The sequence below is a fragment of the Sipha flava genome, unplaced genomic scaffold (genome assembly GCF_003268045.1).
Source record: "Sipha flava isolate LNK unplaced genomic scaffold, YSA_version1 249_pilon_pilon, whole genome shotgun sequence".
Lineage (NCBI taxonomy): Eukaryota > Metazoa > Arthropoda > Insecta > Hemiptera > Aphididae > Sipha > Sipha flava.
Window position 1 is genome coordinate 1929953 of NW_020272898.1, and position 25963 is coordinate 1955915.

Here is a 25963-nt window from a genome sequence, read left to right on the forward strand (position 1 = left end):
ATAAATACATTTCTATAATTATATTTCTGAGTATTAATCTTAATGTTTAAAAATATGTAACCTAATTGTATTAGTTGTTATTATATTAATAATTTTACAAAAAAAACATTTTGGAAAAATTAACAAAAGAATAACTTTTTTAACAAGTAAACCCTATGCTGACACCTGTTTTTAAACTAATTTTGAATCCCTAAACTTCTATATACTATTAGTTTCAATTTTTAGTTACAACTAAGTAGTCGTAATAATTGGTTGTTATATTGGTAGTATATATATTTTATTATGTAACATAATAAAATACTTATTATATCAGCCATGCATTTTTAATTTTTATTATTATCTTGTTAATTGAAACAGTTGATCTAAAAAAAGATTTATAAAACAATTGATCTGAAACCAATATCAAATTTACATAGAAGGTTCATATTTTTTTTTTTTTTTAACAATTACAACTATTATCAATTAATATAAAAAAAATAAAACAATTTTTTTTTTGTGTTATTCTTGAAGTGATATTTTTATGTTTACAAAAAAAGATAAGAGTTAAAATATAATAAATAGTCTAAAATATTACAGATATAAACTTTTACAATATACCACTATTTTGATTACATTATAACAAATTTAAATATATATTACTTCAATAGTTTAACAATGACTAGAATAGTTAATAAAGCAAATCAGCTTGATAGGAAGTCTAGATAAATATCATTAAAATTAGATATAAATAACTATTAAAAATTAAACAATCATACATTATAATATACTTCTATTATTAAATTATATTAGTAAAACTCACAATTTTAGTTTTGTATCAAAACAATTTAACTTGCTATTAACCCCTTCGATACCACATTTTACGGTAGGTATGAAAAATAATTATAACTATATTATCTTATATATGTCTATATGTAATCAATATTTAATTAAATAATAATTAAAAGGAAATGTAGTGTTAATTTCACAAAAACAAATGAATATAATGTTAATTTGTAAAATAGATATTATGAGCTCAATATATTAAACACTCATTTATATATAAAAAAAACAAAAAAAAAACATTGTATTTACTAAGTTATAAAACATTTAAAAGTGACTATCAATTTAAATTGTTTTATTTTAGAATATAATTATAATAATATAATGCTAAAGGCCCTGGGAAGCAATTGTTACACTTTAAGAACACTTATTTTATAGTGGTATATATGATTAATTTGTTGTAGATTTACTTTCAAAATAACTTTGTTTAATTTAATATAACTTAATTAATATTTAATTATAATTACATACAGTGGTCACTTTAAGACTAGATAAAATTAGTTTATTCATAATATTAAAAATTGAATGAAAATTAATAAAAGTTTAAAATTTTCAATTACTAACATTATATATTGCATTATGTTAACCTATTATGTGATACTTTATACAGATGATTAACATTTATAAAGAAAACATTAAAAAAAAAAAAAAACTATTTTTTTGCTTTATTTGAAAAATTAATAGTAATTTAAGTATTATGTTCTTAATAAATTATCGTTAAATCAATTAGGTCAGCATTTGATTTCCAAAAGGTTAAAAATTGAACAAAAATTAATTCATAAATAACTAAAATAATTAATTTCCCTAGAACTATAATTATTATTGTGGGTAAATGTTTTTCATTAAACTAGAACTTTTTAAAAGAGTAAGCTAACATTTTATTTTTTTGTTAAAAAAAAAAAAATATTTAATTCAACTTAATACTACGTACACTAACAAGAATGTTATTTGTATGAAAATATTAGTTCTTTATTAATTAAATAAATCAATATTTATCGGGAATAAACTATGTGATAGAAATAACGGTTTTTTTTTTTAATGACGTGTAATTACAGTAAATTTCCTGTAATTTTTGTGAAATTATGTAGAACAAATTATTGAATTTTGATATTATATACCTTCATAAGTTTAAGTAAGATGTATTTAGTATTATTTTTAATTATAACATATACTACTATTTAGAACATTTATTTCAAATAATATGATCTTTATTCGGTAACCAAATATCTGGACCTCCATGTTCATCAATAACATTCTTTACTTTTTCAAAAATGTCTTCAAAAGAATCTCCTTTTACAATAGCTGAAAATATATATATTATTTAATTAAAGGACAAAAACATTAAAAGTTATTTAAATCTGTTACCTGTTAAATATTCACTATAATCTTGTTCTACTTTCATTTCTTGATCATAAATTTTCTTTGCACGATCTTCAGTCATTTTATCACTAATATTCCTAAATAACATTTAATATTATTTAGTTTTAAATAAATAAATAAACATTATATTGCTTACATTATAAAATCCAGAGAAGATGCCCTAATAAATATAGTAATAGGGTATAAGTTAGCAGCTTGTAAACGTTTAATTGCATTGGAACTCACATCAAGGATGCAATGTTTATTCTAAATAAAGTAAAATATTTATTTAAGTAACAAATGATAAAATGAATGAACGAAAATAAAAAGTTCAATTAAAATAATATAAAATATTTTTATCATACTTGTTCAGCAACTTCTTGAACTGAAGCTAAAGAAGTTCCATATAAATTGTCATTAAACTGACCAGCTTCTATAAATAAATGGTCTTTAATGTCACGTTCCATTTGTTCACGTGATTTTATGAAATGGTAATGGACACCATCAACTTCGCCATGACGAATTTCTCTTGAAGTGTCTAAATAATATCAACAATTTAATAATTTCCATAACTAATAAGACTGTGTAAATAAATTATAAGCATTACGAGGTACACATGATCCAAACTCTTCTGGATACTCAGATATTAGATGATCATTTATTTTGTCTTTGTAAATTCCAACTACAATTACAGGGCGACTATAATTAATCGTTTTCTTAATGACAGATTCATAGGGCAAAGTTGGTTCTTCTAAAAAAATATATAAAAAGTTTAATTTCTAAATAAATATTGTTTAAAAATATTATAAATATTATATAGTATAATATATAATATTTTTAATACTTAGTAGTACCTATATTACACATTATATAATACATGTTACACATTACAATTATCTATTCATATACCCAAAAAATAATACATATTTGTACAAAAAAGTTACACTGATGAAATTTTTTTTTTTTTTTTTAAAGTGAATAAATATTATGTAATGAAAAAAAATATTAAAATTATATGATGAATAATAAGTCTTATTAATAAAATACTTTAACCATAAGCATAAATAATGTTGACATTAATAAGGTAGATTAATTAAAAAAATTAATATTTAATATTTATATAAATGCACAAGTTACTTTCAATTTAAAAACACATTATAAATAAAACATATTTTGTAACACACTGATATTTGAAGTTATTTTAAACTTAAGTGTGTATTATAAGATCATTTAAGTAGCAATTGTTTTTTAATTTGATTAATTGTTTGTACGTAAATTATATTATTTATGAGAATAAAACATAAACTAATAACAAATATAAAAACTGTATGGACAATGAAAGTGGATAGTAATAAATACAAGGTTTCTAATGTGAATAAATTAGGTATTACGATTTATATGAAGGTAAATTATTGAATGCATGCTAACTTCTGTTATTATGCAAACAAACGGATGCTATTAGTTTAAAAAAGAAAGCATTTAATGATGAAAATTATAAAGTTTCATGCTATTAAATGAAAAAAAAAAATGTTTATGAAATATGGTTAAAAAATATGGAAAGAATGGAAGTATATACCTAATGAAATATCTCTTACCAACAAGTAGTTCAATTATGCTAATGCTGCTTAAATTAATACCTTCTGATGTTGGATCTTCATGAGTGTAACAAAGCATATAATCTGTAAACCCAATGTTTACCGTACATTATGTAAAAAAGGAAAAAGAGAAGAATTATTCAACCAGATTCAATGGGGAATCATCTTAAACCAGATTAGAATAAAATATCAAAATTACATAAAAAATACTTACGATCTTGATCAGTACCAGTACATTCCAATCTATCTGCTTTACTGCGCATAAATGGAAACATACGACTTAAGGCAAAATTTTTCTTTTTTTTTTCCAAAGTAGAAGTCTAAATGAAGTTTATTTTATTTAATAACTTTATTTGAACAAAATACTACGAAATTACTTTATCAATAAGAACAGGAACATGTCCTTGGAATTTAACCGTACGATCTCTTGACTTTTGTTTTCGTTCCCATCGCTTTTTGGAGGGTACAATACCAATACGATCTTCTTCACCAGCTGGAACTAATTTCTTAGCTTGCCACCATTCATCATCATTGGCATTAAGTATATGCAATATACTACCATATGTAAATGATATACCACGACTTGGAAGGCCATCATCACGATTTGGATCATAATCAAATAAAGCCCTATACATTTTTAATTATATTTTAATAAATAAATAATTTATATTTTTTAAGTATAAATATACATTTTTACATTTATACAAGGTACATAAAATATTGGTAACAACAAAATTTGTGAAACCACAATTAATTTTATACAAATTTATTGTATTATGGCAACTAGCACTGGGAATTATAAAATATGAATTGTTATACAGTTTATAAAAATAAATTTAAATATAATATAAAATATATTTTAATGATATTGAATTAAAATTTTTTTTTCAGATTTAGTTAGTTTATTATCAAAATTGGTAAACTACAAAGTTTGTTATAAGAAATTTAAGATATACTCACAAAATTGTATAGTGTTATTGAAAAGTTATGATTTTATTCAAAATTAATATTTTTAATTTTGTAAAAAAAATACCTGACAAACAACTGTAGTTTTTGAGAAGGTTTTGGTAAAGTATTTGAGGACATCATAGCTTTTTTCATAATTTGTTCTTTTAGCTCAGCTAATTTAATTTGAAGTTTATGGTATTCTTCTGGCCGTTGCTGAGCCACAATTGTGACAATTGGTCCATCTCCCTGGAATAATAATAACAAATCTACATTATAATAATTATAACTTTGGCTAAAAAACATACTTTTAAAGCAATTGCCGCATCATCATGTGTAGCATTTAACATGTCAATAGCATTTACACTTAAAATACGATCACCCGGTTCTAAAATGCCATTTTGATCTGCTGGGCTACCAGGAGCAATGTAAGAAATAAAAATACCTTCTTTATCCTCTCCTCCAACTATGTTAAATCCTAATCCTTCTTCAGACCTACGAATAGTTGCAACTTTTTCACGCCTAACAAAAATATATATATTTTTCATAAAAACTGTAATACTAGAAAAAAATTCTTAAAAAAAATGTTTATATACAATAATGATATTTTTTCACTGCTTGATTTTGATGAAACACTTGATTTAATTGGAATTTTTGGTTTTATATAACGCATGTTGAGAGATTCTTTTACTGGAAATAAAATATATGATTGCATATTATATTATTATAAAATAAAATACAAATAATCTATCATACCTATAACAAGTATTACAGTTTCACCAGTTTCTTTAAGTGCAGTAACTGCTTCTTCATGAGTAACATTTTCTAAATCCACATTTCCATTCTATAACATAGACATAAATTATTCATCAATTATTATAGTTTTGAGTAGTTATAATAAAAATTACCAGTGTATTTTTAACAGCTATTAATTTATCACCAACTTCCATGCGACCATCTTTGTGAGCTGCACCTCCTTCTAAAATTTTGGTAACATAAACTCCATTATCTCCTGGCAAGTGAACATTACCAACACCACCAGCAATTGTGAAACCTAAGCCTCCATCTTCCTTTTCTAATTCAATCTCAGTAACTGTATAAGATTTTTCCGGTTCAACAAATGCATCCTTCTTACGCCTCTTCACATGCTAACAGAAAAAAGTTAACGAATATTTTAAAAAAAATAAAGTTTTAAGTAATTGAATTCAAAACATACTAGGGTAACAATATCTCCAGCATTCTTAAGAGCAGATACAGCAAAACTATGTGGAACATGTTCTAATGATTGATCATTCACTTTTAAAATAATATCGTTAGCACGAAGACCGCTCGCACCAATATCTGGACTCACTCTAGTTACAAGAACCAAGGATTCTGAATCCACGCCCCCAGCAATACTGAAGCCAAGACCTCCAGAGCGACGTTCAACTGTTATTTTATCATATTCCCAATATTCAGTTTCATCATCCTAATAATTATACAAAAATAAATTAAATAAATGTTAAAGATAGTTTTCAGTTAGTATAAAACTAAATAATATGTACCAGTAATTATTAAATTATAATCAAATACATACTGTTTCAAGATTAGATTCTTGTTCTGTAGCATCACCACATGACTGACTACCATTGTGTCCACTTAATCCATTAATCTTAAAATATACAAATAATTATATAACTATCAACTTCATGATAATAAATTACTGTTTAAGAGTACATACTTGACAACTTATGTCAACTAATTCTTTTTTTTTGTAATCTCGATGACATTCTGTTTCCAATGGTTGAAAGCTAAGATCACTCTGTTATATAAATAATTAAAAATAAGCTCATATAGTACTATTTAAATTACATTTAAGATATAAACTATTTAAATTTCTAATTAATAGTTAAAAAGTTAAATATAAAAAAAAATTGAATAAAATAAATGTTCATTTATTATCAATCATATTGTATTATTTATCGATTTTTTTTTTTTTATTTAGAACTGTTATTTTTATAAATATGGGCTGATTGTTAAATAATAGCCTACTTAGGTCAATATTCAAATTAATTCAGTACAATAAAATATTTGGTTATAAACCATATTTCAATATTCGTACTCATGAAACATAGGTATTAATAATGCAAATTTCATGGGGAGAGAGGCCTCAAACCTTTCATTATATTGATAAAATAAAAATTCATTATTCTTTAATTTAAAAAAAAATATGTTGTTCAATTCACACAAATATATCAACATTGATATTATTCGAAAGATCTCTATAAATTAAATATATTAAATGCAAAAAAACGAACTAGGTTTTGGAGGACTTTGTTGACAAAGGTTTTGGGGGTCCAAAGCCTCCTTTATTTACGTTAAAGCTTTGAAACATTTTTTGGTTTCTAATGCATATTTTTAGTATATTTATACACATTTATATAGTATAAATACCTATCACATATTTAGTCTCTTCTCATGAAGAGAAGGACAATAAAAAATATGATCAAAATCATAAATAACTTGTTTGAAGTGATATTTTTAATTTACATCATAAAACAAGAAAATTGTATACAGTTTCAAAGGTAAAAATTAGACTTTATTATTATTTATTATGTTTATTGGCTTTATAATTAATGGTAATATTTTTATTTATTTTTTATATATATATATGTAAAATAATTAATTAGTTATATTCACCAAACCAACTTTAGCATCAAATTGATCCATAATATATTTCTGTGCAATAGATATATCTTCATCTGTGACTGAATGACTTTCATCTTGAAGGGCCAATTCATAAAATTCTTGTATGTCTAAAATGTAATAGTGATTACTTAACCTAAGTTTTATACTTAAAATTCTTTACATAAAATCAAATACTTTAAAAAAAAAAAAATTTTAAACGATTTCTTGATACATTATAAAAACATTTTAAAAAAGATATTAGTTTATGTTAATTTTGTTAAAAAGGAATTTAATCCTTTTCAATTCCTGGGTTAAAGAAAATAACTAGTTTCTTTTCTCATTCCTAAATAGAGTCCTCAATAATTTTAAAATATTGTTAATATAATTTATAGTTGAATTTGTTTTCCAGCCTCTAAAGATTTTACACCAATAAGATTGCTGAGACTGACTTGACATTTTGTAAGTATTATTAATATTATAGTACATAGGTTGAATTTTATAATTTTTTATATACAAACAACTTTATTTAAAAAAAAAAATAATAAAACAAGTTGCCTATATTTTGGGTGTTCAATTCCAATATGTTCCTTCATGTGTTAAAAAAATTATGTTTCTGATTAATTACTGAAAAATGAATAAAAGGAACCAGTTTCTTTGAATGTATTCTTTCCAAGCACCGAATAAAACTATTTACAGGTTCAATTTTTAAAAAAGGAATACATTATGAAATATTTAAATAATATAGAAATAACTAATTTTGTTTTGTTATGATAATATAAATAGAAATAAGCAACTTTTGAAATACAATATAATGGATAAAGTTATAACAATAAAATTAGTTATATTATTGATAAAAATATGTTATATAATAGAGAGAAAATTACCAACGAGGGCCTGAAACAGTCTGGACTTGAATACACCAATAACTAGTTGCATGACAACTTGAAGATCATTGTCAGGTACACTGGAAAGTTTTGCATGGTAGTCTTCAAGGAGGGCTAGAGCCCTAAGGGTTTCTGGAAAAATAAAAATATGAATTTAATATTTGATGATATATGACGTGTTTCATAGTTTGAGAAGAGATAGAAAGAGAAAAGGAAAATCATAAGCCGAGGCGCTAATGTATCAATGTTACCTGCTTTTTCACATTAAAAGTATCTGATGGACAATGCTTACCGTCTTGTTTGCAGGCTGGCATTTTCGGTGAGGACGGTGCGCCCTAAGACTGCTGTGGAAAACGAGTTACAGATAAGACTCAGCAGACTGTTTCAAGTTTTCAGCGAGGTTAACGACGTAGTAAAGGCAGACGATTGTCAAAAAAATAAACAAAAGGGGGCACACGCACACTCTGCCTGATATATATATATATATATATATGTACACAATGATGTGTTGCTAGCGATGGCTTTGGATGCGGAAAAATCGATCGTGTCAGCTGTAGGACCGTTTGTGGGTCATGGCGTCTCTTGCTGAAAGTGTATTACTAAATTATTTTACAGGATTAAAATATGTTTTTAATCACGTTCAACTATATTTCTCGTCGTGATGAGCGCGCGCTCAATCAATTTAATTCGCACCCACTCATCAGGAAAACGAGTACATATAAGACGGACGAGTAATACCGACAAATGCTGAACTGCAGCAGGAACGTCGCGGAGGACGAACTAAATATAAAAATAAATAAATAAATAATAATAATAATAATAATAATAATAGAATTAATGCCGAAAACAGAATGGGCGGGGGATATATCTCTATTATGACCTCAGCCCAGAGTGGCGATACGCTCGTACGCACGTCTCGTTTGTTTGCGGAAAAACGCGAAACGTATGTGCGGAGGGTGTGAAGGAAGGAAACGAGTCTCTAGAAATTGAGTACGGTTAAAAATACACTTTTGTTACTCCGTTGCGGAGGACGACGTACGATCTGCGAGCCCAATTGGAATATTGACTAGGAAAAAAAGAATACGGTTCTGCCTTCTGCGGTCATATTGGGCGGTCCAACAGCTGGTGTCGTCGTCGGCGGCGGCGGCGGTCGAAACGCGGCGTTACGAAAACGAAATTTCTACCGCAGTCCTAATCGTGCAAAAAATGATAACCTTATCACGTTCGAAGACGAATTCTGAACACCACGCCGGCACGTTTATTCTGTAAAAGAGTACCTATCTGTTCGTTCGGTCCATACGCGTCGCCTCCGCTGAATTGAATTCATATAAATAACTCATCCCGATACAGTAAATCTTTAGATTTTCGTGGTATACGCGACGCATCGCCGACTACGTGTTTTGGTCTTTCTCTAGTTGAAATCCATTGCAAACATAACATGTTTATCGAACAAGCGAAATCCAACGAGATACCCAAAGGTGCCATACGTCTTACCAAAGACGAAGTATACGAGTACATGACCGATTTAATAAAGAAATGGCCGAACTCAATGGAAATGTCAGTAGTACAATAGGTCATCTGCATTATGAACAAAAAAAAATTCCTGTTATTTGAAAACTTCATTTTTTTTTTAGATGGGCGCTCAAACATGGTAATCCAATCCTGTCATCGGCTGTAGTCATTACAAACACGTTGATATTAAATTATTATCGCCAAAGATTGAAACTTAGGAATTATGGTCGTTTTACATTGTTCTTGCCGGTGGTTGTAATCCCTTCAATTTTTAGTTTATTATTTCAAAATTCAGTATGTACATATTTTACTGTAACAAAAATGTTTAATAATTGCCATTTAATAATGTACAGATAACAACTAGATCAATTGTTTTACTTGAAGATTGCCCTACTTGTATTTATACACAATCAATGTTCATACAAATGGGAACAGGATTAGTTTACCCATTGATGGGTGCAATTGGTGGAACATATATGGTAAATATATTTCAATTAAATGTTGCATCTTTTATTATTTTTATTAAGCATTTATTCTAAATAAGAATTTTTTTTCCATTTATACTTCCAGTTTGCTGTCAAAATGGATACTATTAATTTTAAATCAAATGGATCCCAAATGATAAAAGAACTTACTACACATGTAATGAAAAATAGTCGTCCTTTTTATAATCGACTAACTGTATTCGTTATTGGTCACTTATTATTAAGTTATACAATAACCCATTATCAAATAAAAAATTTTGAATTTTTAAGGTTTAAAATGATGGAACAACAGAAAGAAGAAATAGAATCATTTGAAAAAAGTAAACAAATGAGAAATAAGCAACTAAGTAATTGATTTATTTATTTTTCATTAGAATTATTGTAGATATTTTACATATATATATATATATATATATATTTTAGTTGTAAAACATTTTTACCCTTTAATATTTTATATTATTAGGGTAATCAATTACAGTAACTGCGACATAATTTCTATTCATAAAACTGTAATATTTTGTTTACAATAAAATTTTTTAGAATTACCAAGATATTATTATTTTAGATAATAAATAACAAAAAAGCATTGATATAATTATTTATAAATTAATGATATTAATTTAAAAATAAGCATGGAATAATAAAATACTTTGTAAGGTATGTGAGATAATTTTTTAATATATATAGATCAACTACAAAACGTTACATTATCTTAAGAAAATTGTATGCCTTGAGCTCTTGATGAAAATTTAGCTTAAACATTTCATTTTAAAAATATATAAATAAGTCAATTGCCAATATCAGAAAAAATTGAATGACAAGTGTATAAATACAAACAATTTATCTTTGATGTTGGAATAACTGAACACATAATCAGGTTGTACAATAATGTTTGTAGAAAACAACTTATTTAAATTATATCCAAGTTAATAAGCTTGGCTTTGAAAACAATTGTGATCAGTAATCATTTAAAACAATTATAAATATTTATATACACATATATGTATATATAAACATATTTAATTAAAAAATATATATAATAACTAATATATTATTTAAGTTTAAATATTCAAAATACTAACCCTAGGTACAAAAAAGGATTTTGATTGTTTATATATTTAATGAATTCTTATGGAAAATTAGAATTTTTACAATAAAAATATTTAATTTCATATTATTAACTTATTTCTACATACACATAATGGCTTCTTTTTTAATTTCAAGTAAATATAATTAATATTTTTATACCAAGTTTCTTTTTTTTTTTTATTAAATAATATCTTAATACATTTTTTTTAAGAGAATTTAATTTTAAGTTATAGTTGGAAAAATTTTAAGCACTTCTGGTATGAACTTTAAATGTATAAATAAGTAAACCCCTAACCTTTTTATTAAATCAAATATTACATAAAACCATCACATATGAAGAAATTGGTATTTTATTTAAAATCATATAATTACCTATTATTTTTATTATTATTATTATTATTATTATTATTGTTCACCTATTAGGTATTGATTATTATATTTAATATCGGTCATCTGAGTTTCTATTCAATTGAATAATTATAATAAATAGGTGATGTTTGCTGGAAATACATTGAATGGGATAAGGGATATGAGTGTATTGAAGACACACTTGGGTGCTTAAAAATCGGCAGTGTTGGTGTAAATATTTGGGGGGCCACTGCATTTTGTTGGCCCCAAAGATGCCGCTAGCAACGAAGAGTTTGCAAATGATTCATATAATCTTGGAAACTGACCGAAACCGTTTCACTTTGGTAACGAATCAATTTTAAAGATTGACGAATTTCAGTTGTCACATGACCTCGGTAACCTCCTTTGCGCAGGAGTGAATCAATAGTTTGTATTTTGTCCCAACCTATAAATATCCATTTATTTGATTAAAGGGAAAATGTATTAATTTAAAAATACTTAAATATTTTATTAAGAATGAATAAAATTGATACATTAGCAGTTTTCATACCTTGTTCTTCAGCTACTTTTGGTAAATAAGTAGCACTGCGTTTCATTCCACGTTCATTTTGAAATTCAATGCGTATACCGTGAACGCCGATTTCCCAATCGTTGTAATCTTTGCCGTCCTCGAAGTGTAACAATATCGATATGGTTACATGTAACCGGTTCAATTCGTCGTTTGAAATTGGTTTGAAGCGTGAATCTCTTGTTGCACTTTAAAAAAAAAAAGTTATATAACAAAATTAAAATTATTAATAATATTGACTTAAATAACTAAAAGAAAAATGTGTTCAAAAATAAATATAGGAATATATTATTATACATATTATGTATTTTATTTATAATAGTCAGGCCTGTTAGATATTTTCCGCTTTAAAGCAAAAATTGTATTGCCATTCTTTAGTAAAGGCATTACAATATCAAATTATAATATGCTGTAATCTTTCGCAGTTACAGAGAGCTAGTCAAAATAATACGATAATAGTGGAGAAGCATTACAATAATTATTCTTGTCTGTTGTTGATATTTATCAAATTTTCAATTTCTGTAAAATTGACCACCCTATAGCAAGCATGTACTAAGCACTTGCAAGAGCAAGAGGTTTGATAATAGTATTGTAAAATTATAAAAATTCAAGCCAAATATATAATAATAGAAAATAATTTAACTTCTAGTTTCAACAAAGTTATTTTTTTCTTATATAAAAATTAATCAAAAAAACTTATTAAAAACAAATAAAAATATTTAAAAAACATAGAAAGTCTCTATTTTACTAAAAATATAAAAAGTGAAACTTTAATGAATACATTATTTACCTTGTTATGGCATATTCGCGTAAGCCATTGTGCAAAGCAATCGAACTGAATGTGCCGATACATCCCCTGAGCTTCTTGTCCATGCCGGTCTCCCATGTTACGAAGAGAGGACTGTAATAAAAACAATACTATTTTATAAAAACTATATTACCTCGTAACAGAGCCCCTACTACTATAAAATGTAATTTAAGAGGAAAACCAATAGTGATGAGGAACAATAGATCTATACATTTTAATAACAGGGTATGAATACAGGTGGCAAGGTCAAATTAGCTATAACAGTTGCAAGTGAGTATTACCCAATGTTTTTCCTCTTATAGAGTAAACTCTACGGTTCAATATTACCTTTTCCATTGAACTTACAACGGGTCGTTTGTGAAATCAGGTTTCTTTGGCGGTTCTAGACTGTTCAGATAGGAGTAGAGTATGTCAAAACAAAAGTATCCCATGGCTGGGGTTGTAATCCTTTGAACGACACCGTCATATGGAGCTGTTGATGCACTACCACTGCCGCCGTTGACGTCTAACGGCCCCTGATGATGATGGTACAGCTTTTGTTTCTTGGTATTGGTTCCGCAACAACCGGACGACATTTTCGACGAGTACAAATGGCGATTGTTAACACGTAAAATACTAATTATTTACAACTAGGTAACGTATAAAACGATTTCGATTACAGTACTGAATTGTTGAAAATACAATTTTAAATGATGACAAAATAAAACAAACTAATAAGTTTCTAACGTTGAAACTAAAAAAAATTAAAAAAAAAAAAAAATCGAAGGAAGAAAAGATGTTATTGTTACTGGAAATGAAATATAGGACTAGATTTTATCACAAAGGAAAACAGCTGACTTAACGTTCGATCCTGGTTTGGAGTATACGTTTTCAAAATGTATACAAATTGGCGCGGTATTGCGAATGAGTAGACAATTGCATAATCTCATGGCAACACTGCACAATTGTACTATATCATCACAGAACAATGTTGAAGCGACACTCGATCAACTGATCGGGTTACTGTAGCCCTGCAGTATGAAGTATTGGACAAAAATAGTCGAACTGAATTATATTATTTTGTGACCTAACCCTGCAGTATGAAGTATTGGACAAAAAAAGTCGAACCGAATTATATTATTCTGTGACCTAATCCGTAATCTGATAAGATATTGGTAACGTGATCCCTATTTGTTATGATATGAAAAACTGAAAAAATTTTCATGTGAATAATAAATATAAATATTTATCTATGGGTATTATTGTTTTTGTCTTATTACCTATACAATTATACATAGACCTATTAGTAATTATTTATTAATAGATCTACGCAATTATATTTTGTTCCGTGATATGAGTTATTTAAGAGATAACTTCTGCCGCGCCCCTTTGAAGACAGTGTTCAAGGCCATAGTCGGTAATACACCAAGTGTCTTTGCCCTGTTATCGTGAACTGAAGTTCTCTTATCTATTTTGTTTTTGTCTTCACGATTTCCTTGGCTTGTTGGTTTTTATTGTTTTTGTTCATATCTAATACGCATTCGTCCTTGCGCTATAACATATAACGATATTTCGTCAAGAAAAATATATTGCTGGCAGTCAGTGCTGTTGTTACGCACGCAACAGTGCTATATATGTGATTAGTCAGAAATTTACCATTAGTCACAGCTCACTTCCTTGTTGCAACTGGTGCAATTTGTTTCAACAACTACTTCTATTTCATATTAAAATGCTCAAAGTTTACAATAAAATAAATCATAGGCAATTAAAATCCCTAGAGGAATACAGGACTATCCAAAAAGCTAGAAGGTACGTCTTATTACTGTTTTACAAATATTTTCAGTGGTAAACATTAACACTATAGCTCATTGTTTATTTCTTCTAATATATTATACCCATTTAATTAATTTTGCATAATCACCATTTGAACTTTGAAGGTATGTAGGTTTATAATATAATAAGTTGTTTAGGCAATAAGCAGACAATAGTGTGAAAAAACGGCCTTTTGATCTGAACTGTTTCAGGTATAATATTAATAAAGGATGATGATATTCTAATAACAAGAGAGATTTAAACAGAAAATATTGTCATACAAAAATCCATGGAGATAATTATTAAATAAAAGTTTAATAATATGTTGGTCTCATTAATCTATGTAAATTACATTGATAAAAAACAATTATGCTTGAATTGTTTTTTAAAAGTATTCAAAATACCTAATTTATCTGCTTAAATGGTTGATAAACTGAATTATTAGTTAAAAAAAAATGTTCCTTACTATTTATTTAAAATTAAAATTAATGTATTAGCTGTTTTGATATTAATTTTTATTATTGATTATTTGATTGCATTTAATTTAAAAAATATACATTGATTTAATTTCTCATGTAGTAATTTAAGAATTTTAATTTTAATTTAAAATATATTAGTGTTAAAAATGTTAATAGACTATTTTAATAATAACAATTATCTAATTTGTGTCCTTTGTGCTCTCTATAAAATGGTTTTTATTAATGAATCATTAAATTATTTTTTATTTTTACTAAAAATAGAACAACAATGCCAATTAAATAAAACTAACGTAAGAATCAGGAAGTGAAATACAAATTTTATTATGATATACATGCCAACTATTATCAATTATTTAAAATTAATTACTTCAATATTATTAGATTAATTAATAAATATTAAATCAGTTTATAGTATTTATATTATAATTTTTTCTATTTATTTAAATTTCATCATAGTGTACTTTTTTTAAATCCTGTTTATTCATTTTATATTCTATTATATTGTAAAATATTGTTTATTGAATTTACACATTTGTTAAGAAATACTGACAATAAAATGTGGGTACTACCAATTTCAACTATAGATTGTGATTTTTATGATACCAATAGATATACCTCAGAAATTATATTAATTAATTAAAATAGCATAATATTAAATTATTTTTAAAATATTCAAAACTCTAGTTAAACTTTCATAAAAAATTTAATTTTAACTTTGTTAAATATCTATGAAAGTTTTAATAAAATAAATACTTCAATAAACAATTGAAAAGCTTAGTATTAAAATATTTAAATTATATTTTTAATATATGAATATTATTTAATTTACATAAATTTAATTACCTTTGTGTGCAATTTTAATAGTAATACAGAAAAAAATGATTAATTACATTTTTGTTTGAAGAACATTATATGTTTAAATCAAGATTTTATCTTGGAATAGTCAATTTATATTATCAAACATTTTAAATTTGCTGACCTCTTCTTTTTATTTTCATCATTACCATTTGAATTAAACCTTATATTATTGTGTATTATATTGAATATATTGTATTATTAAATAAGAGATTTATAAATTATGTTTTCCTTTATACCTAATAGTCCTAAGCTGTTCTACTTAATAAAATATACATATTTTTAAATAGATGGCTGTCGACAACTACTTCAAATTTGGCAGCAGAATCAAAAAAAGATCTCAAAACATCAAAATCGTTTACAATGAATTTATTCCATGGTCAATTACAAACTTCACAAGTTTTCCCGTATCCTGATGTATTAAATGATGAGCAAACTGAAACATTAACTAGTCTTGTTGATCCTGTGACAAAGTTTTTCAAAGTATGTAACCAATTTTATTTTTAATGAGTATATTTTATAGTTCTACAACTAAATATATAAAATTATTTAAAGGAAGTCAACAATCCTCTTAAGAACGATGAATTGGAAACTGTAGAACCAAAGACCCTTGAAGGTTTATGGGATATGGGTACTTTCTCTTTACAAGTACCTCAAGATCTTGGTGGCTTGGGTCTCAGTAATACTCAATATGCTAGAATGGTAGAAATTGTTGGTGCTCATGATTTGGCTGTAGGTATTGTTTTAGGAGCACATCAGTCTATTGGATTCAAAGTAAGAATACAGTCTACTAGTAGTATACATTTTTATTACTTTTTTTATTAAGTGTAGAAATGGTATTAGTATGATTTAGTTACTAATTTTTAATATTTGAGTATATACAAAAATCGCTCATTCTTTTCAACGATGTCACGTCTCAAAAAGCTCGATTTTCAGGAGAATGATTTTAAAGTTAAAAAATAGAATAAAATTGTTTAAAATATGTTTAAAACACCAATTGAAAAGTATGTGAGACATCCTTTTTAGATAAGATATAGGGTTTGGTTCCTTTTTACAGAAGAATATTTTATACAAATATAAAATTAAAACAGTCCATTTTTGAGATATGATGTTGTTGAAAGAAGTGAGTGATATATTCTGTACTTATATATTTTAATTTTATTTTAAAAAGTTGCTATTCACAAATATTTGGTATACCAAAAAAAAAAAAAAATGATTTCATACAATAACATAATAAATAACAATATCAATGTTCTATGAAATAATTGTTTACTATCTTAATTTTTAAAATATAAGGCTTTTACATTCCTTGGTTTTACCTGGAGTATTGTCTAATGGTATTTCCAGGTAGCAAGTTTACTGCAAGTTTTAACAACAAAATATGCTTTTATATCCCCATTTCCCCATGTGTGAGTTTTAAAAATACAAATGAATAATAAAGTAATATTTTATTAATGCAACTTAATTTTATTTACAATAATATGATTTTATATATATATATATATATGTAATAGAGTTAAGTTGATTAATAATTTATTTACAGATTTGGATTTTAGTACTTTAATTAAATTTATTAGTTTATAACTGTTATTTTTTATTATTGTTTAGTATAAAAATATTGTTATTTACTGATAGATAATAATTTAATTAGCAAATTAATCAAAGCTTACTAATGTAAAATAATATTTTTTTCTGTCACAAAGTAATTAATACATAATTAGACTGAGAATGATTCATATAAATTATATCATGTTTGTTGTTACTATAAATGTTCTATTGCATTAGTTCTTATATTGATTATTTATTGTGTCTATATATATTATCTTACTAACCCTTGTCTTTTCTTTCTAAAATTTAAAGTTGAACATCATCTTACATTCTTTATGAATCAGTCCCTCAACTCTCTCTTGAATTTATTAGCTACTCTAATGTTATCTTCAATTCCATCCAACCTTATAGTTTTTGGTCTTTTTCTCCTTCTCTTTTCATCTACATTAATTTTCATAAAATTTCATAGTGCATTGTAAATACCCTCATAAGTATATACTTTAAAATAAATAAATAAATATATATTTCATCCTAATTTTTATAACATTTAATTATATAGGTTATATTCAAATTGAATAATAAATTTGTTTAAGTTTAATGATTAAATTTGATAATTATATTAAGTATATTTCTCTGTGTATATTAAAATAATATTTTGAAAGAATTAAAAAATATTCTTGAATCTTAGTTTAAGCTAAATTTTAAGTTCAGACCAACACATTTACAAGATAATTTTCCAGTTATATTATAATAATCATGTTAACTATTAATATTTACTATATTTCTTTATAAAATATATTGAACAATTTAAGTTTAATTTTAGAATTTATTAATTTTCCTCTTTTATTTATTTTACAATATAAAATATGTAGCATAACTTAAAAGTTATTTATGAGTTTGATAAAAATTTAATTTTGGAATTTCATGCAAAAATTCAATGTACATTATTTTAAGAGTTTTATTTAAAAACATGAGTATTATTTTAATAATTTAATTAAAAACTATATGAATATGATTTTTGAATTATTTTAAAAAATTGTGAAGTATACAAATGTATTGAAACATAATCTTCATAATGGTTTTACGATAATAATAATCCATGTTCAAATTATAAGTATAAATTACAATTAGTATAAAAAAAAGAAAAATAGATAATATTTTTCTATTATAAAATAAATTTAAATGTTAGCTCTTACTATAAGATAAAATCATTTTTACTATGCTATAAAAATGAATTTGAATGTTATTTTTTAACTGTTCACAGGGAATATTATTATTTGGAACACCTGAACAAAAAGCTAAATATTTACCAAGAGTATCTAATAAAGAGTTTGCCGCATTTTGTCTGACTGAACCATCGTCTGGCAGTGATGCTGGTTCAATTAAGTATGATGCTTAAAAAGTGTTATTTTTATTAATATATTATATTTTCAATTTAAAAATATTTCAATTTTAGAACTCGTGCAGTCTTATCTCCTGATGGTAAACACTTTATACTTAATGGCAACAAAATATGGATTAGTAATGGAGGAATGGCTGAAATAATGACAGTATTTGCTCAAACACCAGTGACTGATGAGAAGACTGGTAAAACAGTTGATAAAGTGACTGCCTTTATTGTTGAACGAGCATTTGGAGGCGTAACCAACAGTCCTCCAGAAAAAAAAATGGGTATCAAAGCTTCAAACACAGCCGAAGTAAATTATGAGGATGTCAAAGTACCGATTGAAAATGTTTTGGGTGGAATTGGCCAAGGATTTAAAGTAGCCATGAATATATTAAACAATGGACGTTTTGGTATGGCAGCTGCTTTATCTGGAACAATGAGAACAATTACGACAAAAGCTGTGGAGCATGCTACTAGTAGAGTACAGTTTGGTAAACATTTAGATACTTTTGGAAGTATACAAGAGAAACTTGCTCGCATGGCTATGGTACATTATGTGACTGAGAGTATGGCTTACATGATATCAGGTAACATGGATTCTGGATCTGTTGATTATCATTTAGAAGCAGCGATTTCTAAGGTATTTGGAAAATAATTATTTTTAAAATATACAAATTACATTATGATTTGTCAATAGTGTTATGCATCTGAATCTGCCTGGTATGTATGTGATGAAGCTATTCAAATACTCGGAGGAATGGGCTACATGAAGGGTACTGGTCTAGAAAAAGTAATGCGTGACTTAAGAATATTCAGAATATTTGAAGGCACAAATGACATTTTAAGGCTTTTTGTGGCTTTAACTGGTATCCAATTTGCGGGTAATCATCTGAAAGAATTACAAAAAGCGTTTAAAAATCCAACAGCAAATTTGGGATTAATACTTGGAGAAGTCTCAAAACGAGCTTTGTCATCAGTTGGACTCAGTTCAGCTCCTTCTCTAACTCACTTGGTACATCCAAAATTATCAAATGCTGCCAATCTTGCTAATCAAGTGAGTAGATTCACCATTGTTTTTTCTTGAGAAAATAAATACTATTTCAAATTTTTGGTTATTATTATTTTTAGAGTATTGGCCAATTTGGACCAGCAATAGAATCATTATTAATCAAATATGGTAAAGGTATTCTTGATGAGCAATTCCTTTTGAATAGAATAGCCCAAGCAGCTATTGATACATATACTATGACTGTTGTGCTTTCTCGTGCAACAAGAGCACTTAACTTAGGTCTGCCGTCAGCTGAATATGAAGCACTACTAACTCAAGTCTACTGTTCTGAGGTTTGTTTTGCATGCAATCTAATAAATAAAAATATATTTCCTTTAAATAGTGTGTATGTGTGTGTATGTGTGTGTGTATTTAATGTGTATATACTTGTTTTTTTTTTAGGGTCTTGAATAATTATTATGAAATAAATAAACTCTATTTAAGATTAATTGAAAAAAGAATAGAAATTTAATGATTTAATCTTAATGTTCAAATAATTTTGGTACCCTAAACAAAAATTATTAAAATAATAATTCTTAACATATAATTTAATTTTTCATTCATTAATTTCAAATCTGTACATTTTAAATATCTCTTTTTTTTGTTAAATAAATGTACATGTTTTATTCATATCGCGTTATTGCCCGTTTTCCTAAATGGACAACGTTTATATTCATTTCACGAAATGGAACCGCGATTTTTCCACTTCACATAATTAAGCAATGTGGATAACATTTCGCAAACAGACAAACATAGACAATGAAACTTTTCTGTCATTTAGATGCTCAAATAGCTAAACAATAAATTTTACTTTTTTTTTTTACTTTTTTAAATAAATTTCTTGTTCGCTATTTATCTAACATTTTTTTTTAAATATACTTAAATTATATTCCTAATAGCTTAACACATTATTTAATGAATTTAAAGATTATATTAACACTATATTAAGACTATATTTAATTTAGTAAAAAATTAATAATTAAAAAAAAATTTTTTACATTTTCTAACAACAAACACCATTATAAATACAAAAACTATAATATTATTATAAATAACACCATTTTTCATATATAATAAAATTATTATAGTAATAAAATAATTTTAATTAAAAGTCCATAAGTTATAGTAATAATTAACAGTATATTTACTTAATTTCCTCATCGTTTCTGTTCTTTCTTTTGCTAATTTAGATTTTCTTTTCAATCATGTGATGAATGTCAAATTTTTCAAATAAATAATATTCACGCCAAATTTACTTATTTCTAAGTATTTATTCATTTATTTTATTAATTAATTAATTTATTTATTTTTTTAATTTTTTTATTTATTTATTTTCATTTATTTAATAGTATTCATTCAAAATTAGGTATTCAAATAAGTTAGTATTGAAATTATGAAATTACTTATTAGATTATGCTTGTAGTATTTCAATAATTATGCCATTAATTTTGTTGGTGGTATGTAGTTTTTATTGGTTACAAATCAAGTTTCGTATAAAATTGATTTTTCACGTCAAACGACATATTTTCTTTGAAATTTATAAGTAAAATTTAATTATATGCAAAAAAAAATGTACACAACATTGTTCGCTCATCGGTGTTCTGATCCCAAAGTTAAAAAATGTAATGTACAGGTGAATATAATCTATACTCATAAATCGATTATTATGATTTTACATATAAATAAATAAACAGAGAGTTTATATATAGAAATAAATAAAAGCTTAGCTTGAAGTTTTATTATATTTTTAAAATTCCTGTTTCTAATTAAAAATTCATCATTAGGTATATACAGTGGCGTAGTTACGGTGTGGGTGTAAAGGGTTTCTTTCTCCCCCCACGTACACAGATTTTTTTTTTTTAATGATATTTGATTATTATTTATTAATATTTACATATTATAGTGAAATATTTTGATTTTACTATGATTAGGTATATATTAAAAATTGAGTAACAAAATAATTTTCATTAAATACGGGACATAATAATAATACTATTTTAAATGTAATATTATTTCATATGACCTCGTTTTAAGATATACTAAGATCACTTAAAAACTTACTCTTAAACACTCCCCCCCGCAGAAAAAAAATGGATCTACCCTACTAGATATATACAAAGTTAATATAATTGCGCCTCAATTACTCTACAAGTATTAGTGATGCACAACAATATTTTTTCCGTTATCGATATCGGTTCATTAATATCGATATCATATCGTGATATTGACAAACGATAGGTATATCGATATAATTTATTAATTTATAATAATTTATAGACTTAAAAAGAATTAATTGACAGGTTTTTTTTTTTGGAATTAATGTTTCTTACTTTAAAAAAGGAGAAATAAAAAGTATAAAAAAAATTTTCATATTATATTATTATAAACAAAAATAAAACTAAAATTACAGATACATTATTTATTTTTCTTCTAGGTACTTCCGACTATTGTGTAATTGCTTCCTGAAAATATGCATACATTTAAAATTATTAAGTATTTAACAATTAATTATTTTATGAGTATATGTCACTACGACCTTCATAGATATCGATATCGGAATACGACATCATTGTGCATTAACTAGTATTAATAAGTAAATAATTTTTAATTCTTATGATTTTACATAAAATATATAATATTTCATCATTAACTTATTTATCATAAAACAGAAAACTTTTTTCGCTATTTAGACCTCTAAATGACAAAACAAGTTCCATCGTCTTTAGTGAAATGTTATCCATATCGTGTGATTATGGGAAGTGGATAAATCATGGTTCCATTTAGTGAAATGGATATAAACGTTGTCCATTTCGCAAAACGGTCATTAATGCAATTTGGATGCGACACATTAATAATGTTAATTATTTGTATTACCTAAATTTACTCAAATTTTGGAATATCAACTAATTTTAGACTTAATTATTTTTTACAGTGTTTGAAATTTAAAATAAATAAATAATTTAAAAAAAATTAAATAAAAAATAAATTAATAATATAAACAAAATATTGTACAATATGATAAATAAAGGCTTTCATATATAAAGTTGATTAAGTTTTGACTATTACACAAGTCCTAAATTGGCTTACATTATATGATCTAAGTTCAAGAAATTGGTATAGTATCATTAAGAGTGTGATTTACAAATATGTACAATTATATATATATATAAATATTTATTCAAAAATCTAATTAATTTAATTTTTTTTTTAGGCCAGTGATAGAGTAACAAATAATTTGATGCAACTAAAATCTGCTAAGCACTTGGACAACTTTTCAAAAATGAGTAATATTGCTAAACAAATATGTGAACATGGTGGGTTAGTTCAACCCAATCCTCTTAACTTGTAATTTTTCCATGTTGAGTATTTTGTTCAAATGTTATTAAATTGTATAATTGTATAAAGATGAAATCCCTTGTAATCAGAGTAAGGTATGATTCATATTTTTATTGGCAAATAAAATCATTTCTTAACTATATATGTATGTTTTCAATTAGTGTCAAAATAAAACTATCAATTTTGTTATTTTTAACTTTATTATTGTAATTTTTTTAAATTATTGTTTTGTCATATATTTTTAAATGTGGTTAGATTTTTATTCAAAATTGTTATCAAGTATATTTCTACTGTTTACTGTTCTTATGTCATTAACAATGTATACTATCCGACTGGTGCAAAATATTTGGTTTTAATTTGTTATTAATTATTATATTTTCCAATGTTGATAAATATATATACTGATTGTGATATTAAAAATTTTGTTTATTCTGTATGTATTTATACTTAATATTTATTTTAGTGGTAGCCGGTAAAATAGTAAAATGATTGTGTAAATAAATATGTGTATATAAAACAACAAATTCGTGTTAATTATAAATGCATAAATATTTTATATTAAATTCATATGTTGATAAAAAATCCCTTTTAAATCTAATGTTATTTTCTAAAATTTCTTAATTTATAATCAATAGATTTGACATTAATTATATGTATTAATTAAAAAATTACACTGTAGAAATGATTATTTTTAAACATTTAATTTTTTTTTGTACATTTCTAATTGTAATTATTTTTGCTTATTGTCAGTGTTTTGGAATATTTTAAAATTGAGGTTTTTATGGTATTTATTAGTTTAAATTTTCATTGGTTACAAAAGATTATTACAGTAAAACATGCTTTCAAGTGACCTGCTTAAAAGAAGGAAATTAAAGAAATGCCAAAACGATGAGTTATTCTTTGATTTAGTTTTTTTTTTCTGCACATCATTCATCATATTTTTCAAATTCCGCAGTTAATTGGATATTTATTACACTACGTTTTGTTCAACTTGTATCTCCTAGTTATCATCACAACAGAATGAATCTATATTTACTTGTCAACAAACTAAATAACTGACAATTATGTGATTTTAATCTCAAATACTAATATTGTATTTCTTTATCAGTTGAAATGAAGACTGTATATGTGTACATATTTATGCATGTAAAAAATGGTAATGTTAGTAATTTTTAATTTAAAATATATCATCACGGAAGTCATAACTAATAGTGACTACTTAAATATTTATTTTACCTAATTAGGTAGGTATCTAAAATCTAGTTGATATGTCGAATATCTTTTATATTATGCAGGGTGTCTCAAAAAGAACACAGGACTTAAATCTGCTATAAATTAAATTTATTTCTTTAAAAAAAACATAACAAATATATCATTCTCTTGGACGACTGCGGAACGAGTATCAGTTCGTGTGTGAGGGTTTTAAACGAGACGTGCACCTTGCGCGGTGGGTTCTGATCTGTCCAGAAAACCCCTTTCCTCAGTTTTTTCCTTAAGTGTGACGGGCCTGTCCACTTCGCGGCGAAGCCCGCGTGGAAACCTTGATCGGATTTGGAGAGAGAGTGTGCCTTAACGAAAACCTGGTCCCCGACAGCAAACGCACGCCGGTTTTCTTTCGATTTATCGGCACCCGTGTTTATGTCCGATGTTGCCGGAACCCACGGCGCACTATCAGACCTCACGGTTAGTGCCCAATCTCCCGGAATTTTAGTTTCGTGTCCAAACACTGAAACTGACGGTGAAATACCGACCATGTCGTTCTTTCGGTTGCGCAATGTAAATAGAACCGAAGAAAGTTTCTGGTCCCATGAACGATGATTATCGTTCACCAGAAGTGCTCGCAGACCCATTTTCAGCTCCTGATTACGTCTTTCTACCGAATTGGCTTTCGGGTGGTGTACTGGGGTAGTCCACCCCTCCCCCTATCGGTTGAGTGCACTTGTCCACACATCCGAGGTAAACTGAGGGCCATTATCGCTTAGTAGTACACATGGCTAACTAAATCTCGCGAAAAATTCCCTTTCCAAAGTTTGGGTAATTACGCTGCCATTGCTGCACCTAAAGGATACGCTTCCACCCACCTACTGTGACAATCATTGCTGACCATGCATATTTGAGTATTTTATAGAGCTAGAATCCCCTAAGCCAAATAATAATCATAATAACTGACAATATTTGTTTCCATATTCTTTAACTTGCAAATATTGGTCAAAAATATATTTTTGTAGATTGAAAACATGGTTAAGATCAAAAATAAGCCAGCATAGACTAACAGGTTTAGCTTTACTGCATGTGCATAAAGATATCCATTGATGAAATAATCAACAAATTTGCAAAAATGAAAAATATAAATTTGAAATTTGTTATTTGACTACTTACCAACCTTATGTTTTCTACTTAGATATCTGTTAAATTAAGTTACCTATCTTAATTGTTTTTT

At 25.9% G+C, this 25963-nt stretch overlaps 4 protein-coding genes across 8 annotated transcripts; 2 read left to right on the forward strand and 2 right to left on the reverse strand.

The window, feature by feature from the left end:
* Positions 1-1794: 1794 nt before the first annotated feature.
* Positions 1795-9415, reverse strand: LOC112684410 (disks large 1 tumor suppressor protein-like). Of its 4 annotated transcripts, XM_025555931.1 has the most exons (20): positions 9309-9415; positions 8562-8854; positions 8270-8401; positions 7398-7513; positions 6439-6519; positions 6295-6369; positions 5935-6186; positions 5627-5866; positions 5475-5562; positions 5315-5408; positions 5027-5240; positions 4807-4967; positions 4151-4400; positions 3988-4093; positions 3774-3857; positions 2786-2929; positions 2544-2716; positions 2336-2445; positions 2185-2276; positions 2012-2121 (listed from the first exon to the last, which is right to left on the reverse strand). In XM_025555931.1, exons 2-20 carry the CDS (start codon positions 8581-8583, stop codon positions 2012-2014), a joined length of 2544 nt encoding a protein of 847 aa, XP_025411716.1. In that variant the 5' UTR covers positions 8584-8854; positions 9309-9415. The 4 variants fall into 4 exon arrangements, with proteins under 4 accessions (XP_025411717.1, XP_025411719.1, XP_025411720.1 ...); XM_025555932.1 differs by lacking the exon at positions 9309-9415 and having other exon boundaries at positions 1795-2121; positions 8562-9056; XM_025555934.1 differs by lacking the exon at positions 9309-9415 and having other exon boundaries at positions 1795-2121; positions 7407-7513; positions 8562-9055.
* Positions 9416-9483: 68 nt separating this feature from the next.
* Positions 9484-10652, forward strand: LOC112684416. 2 transcript variants are annotated; one of them, XM_025555952.1, is made up of 5 exons: positions 9493-9826; positions 9904-10075; positions 10135-10260; positions 10352-10423; positions 10537-10557. In XM_025555952.1, the coding sequence occupies exons 1-5, from the start codon at positions 9708-9710 to the stop codon at positions 10540-10542; spliced, it is 495 nt and encodes a 164-aa protein (XP_025411737.1). In that variant the 5' UTR covers positions 9493-9707; the 3' UTR covers positions 10543-10557. The 2 variants fall into 2 exon arrangements, with proteins under 2 accessions (XP_025411736.1, XP_025411737.1); XM_025555951.1 differs by having other exon boundaries at positions 9484-9826; positions 10352-10652.
* A 1117-nt stretch (positions 10653-11769) lies between these two features.
* LOC112684415 (AMME syndrome candidate gene 1 protein) lies at positions 11770-14078 on the reverse strand. Its single transcript, XM_025555950.1, has 4 exons — positions 13425-14078; positions 13062-13172; positions 12254-12459; positions 11770-12148 (listed from the first exon to the last, which is right to left on the reverse strand). The coding sequence occupies exons 1-4, from the start codon at positions 13652-13654 to the stop codon at positions 11982-11984; spliced, it is 714 nt and encodes a 237-aa protein (XP_025411735.1). The 5' UTR covers positions 13655-14078; the 3' UTR covers positions 11770-11981.
* A 443-nt stretch (positions 14079-14521) lies between these two features.
* Positions 14522-23697, forward strand: LOC112684413 (very long-chain specific acyl-CoA dehydrogenase, mitochondrial). The gene is made up of 8 exons (XM_025555946.1): positions 14522-14867; positions 16495-16687; positions 16760-16978; positions 19017-19138; positions 19209-19779; positions 19837-20193; positions 20268-20480; positions 23399-23697. Exons 1-8 carry the CDS (start codon positions 14788-14790, stop codon positions 23534-23536), a joined length of 1893 nt encoding a protein of 630 aa, XP_025411731.1. The 5' UTR covers positions 14522-14787; the 3' UTR covers positions 23537-23697.
* Positions 23698-25963: the final 2266 nt, after the last annotated feature.

Coding starts and splice junctions, on each gene's coding strand:
- LOC112684415 (XM_025555950.1), bottom strand. CDS start 13,654: ATGTCGTCCGGTTGTTGCGGAACCAATACCAAGAAACAAAAGCTGTAC. Junction 13,173..13,424: donor GATTTCACAAACGACCCGTT/GTAAGTTCAATG, acceptor TTTTTATTACAG/TCCTCTCTTCGTAACATGGG. Junction 12,149..12,253: donor AAAAGTAGCTGAAGAACAAG/GTATGAAAACTG, acceptor GGATATTTATAG/GTTGGGACAAAATACAAACT.
- LOC112684416 (XM_025555951.1), top strand. CDS start 9,708: ATGTTTATCGAACAAGCGAAATCCAACGAGATACCCAAAGGTGCCATA. Junction 9,827..9,903: donor TGGCCGAACTCAATGGAAAT/GTCAGTAGTACA, acceptor TTTTTTTTTTAG/ATGGGCGCTCAAACATGGTA. Junction 10,076..10,134: donor GTTTATTATTTCAAAATTCA/GTATGTACATAT, acceptor AATAATGTACAG/ATAACAACTAGATCAATTGT.
- LOC112684410 (XM_025555932.1), bottom strand. CDS start 8,583: ATGCCAGCCTGCAAACAAGACG. Junction 8,402..8,561: donor GCCAGCCTGCAAACAAGACG/GTAAGCATTGTC, acceptor TTATTTTTCCAG/AAACCCTTAGGGCTCTAGCC. Junction 4,094..4,150: donor TTCCTGTTCTTATTGATAAA/GTAATTTCGTAG, acceptor AACTTCATTTAG/ACTTCTACTTTGGAAAAAAA.
- LOC112684413 (XM_025555946.1), top strand. CDS start 14,788: ATGCTCAAAGTTTACAATAAAATAAATCATAGGCAATTAAAATCCCTA. Junction 19,780..19,836: donor TAGAAGCAGCGATTTCTAAG/GTATTTGGAAAA, acceptor ATTTGTCAATAG/TGTTATGCATCTGAATCTGC. Junction 20,481..23,398: donor CTCAAGTCTACTGTTCTGAG/GTTTGTTTTGCA, acceptor TTTTTTTTTTAG/GCCAGTGATAGAGTAACAAA.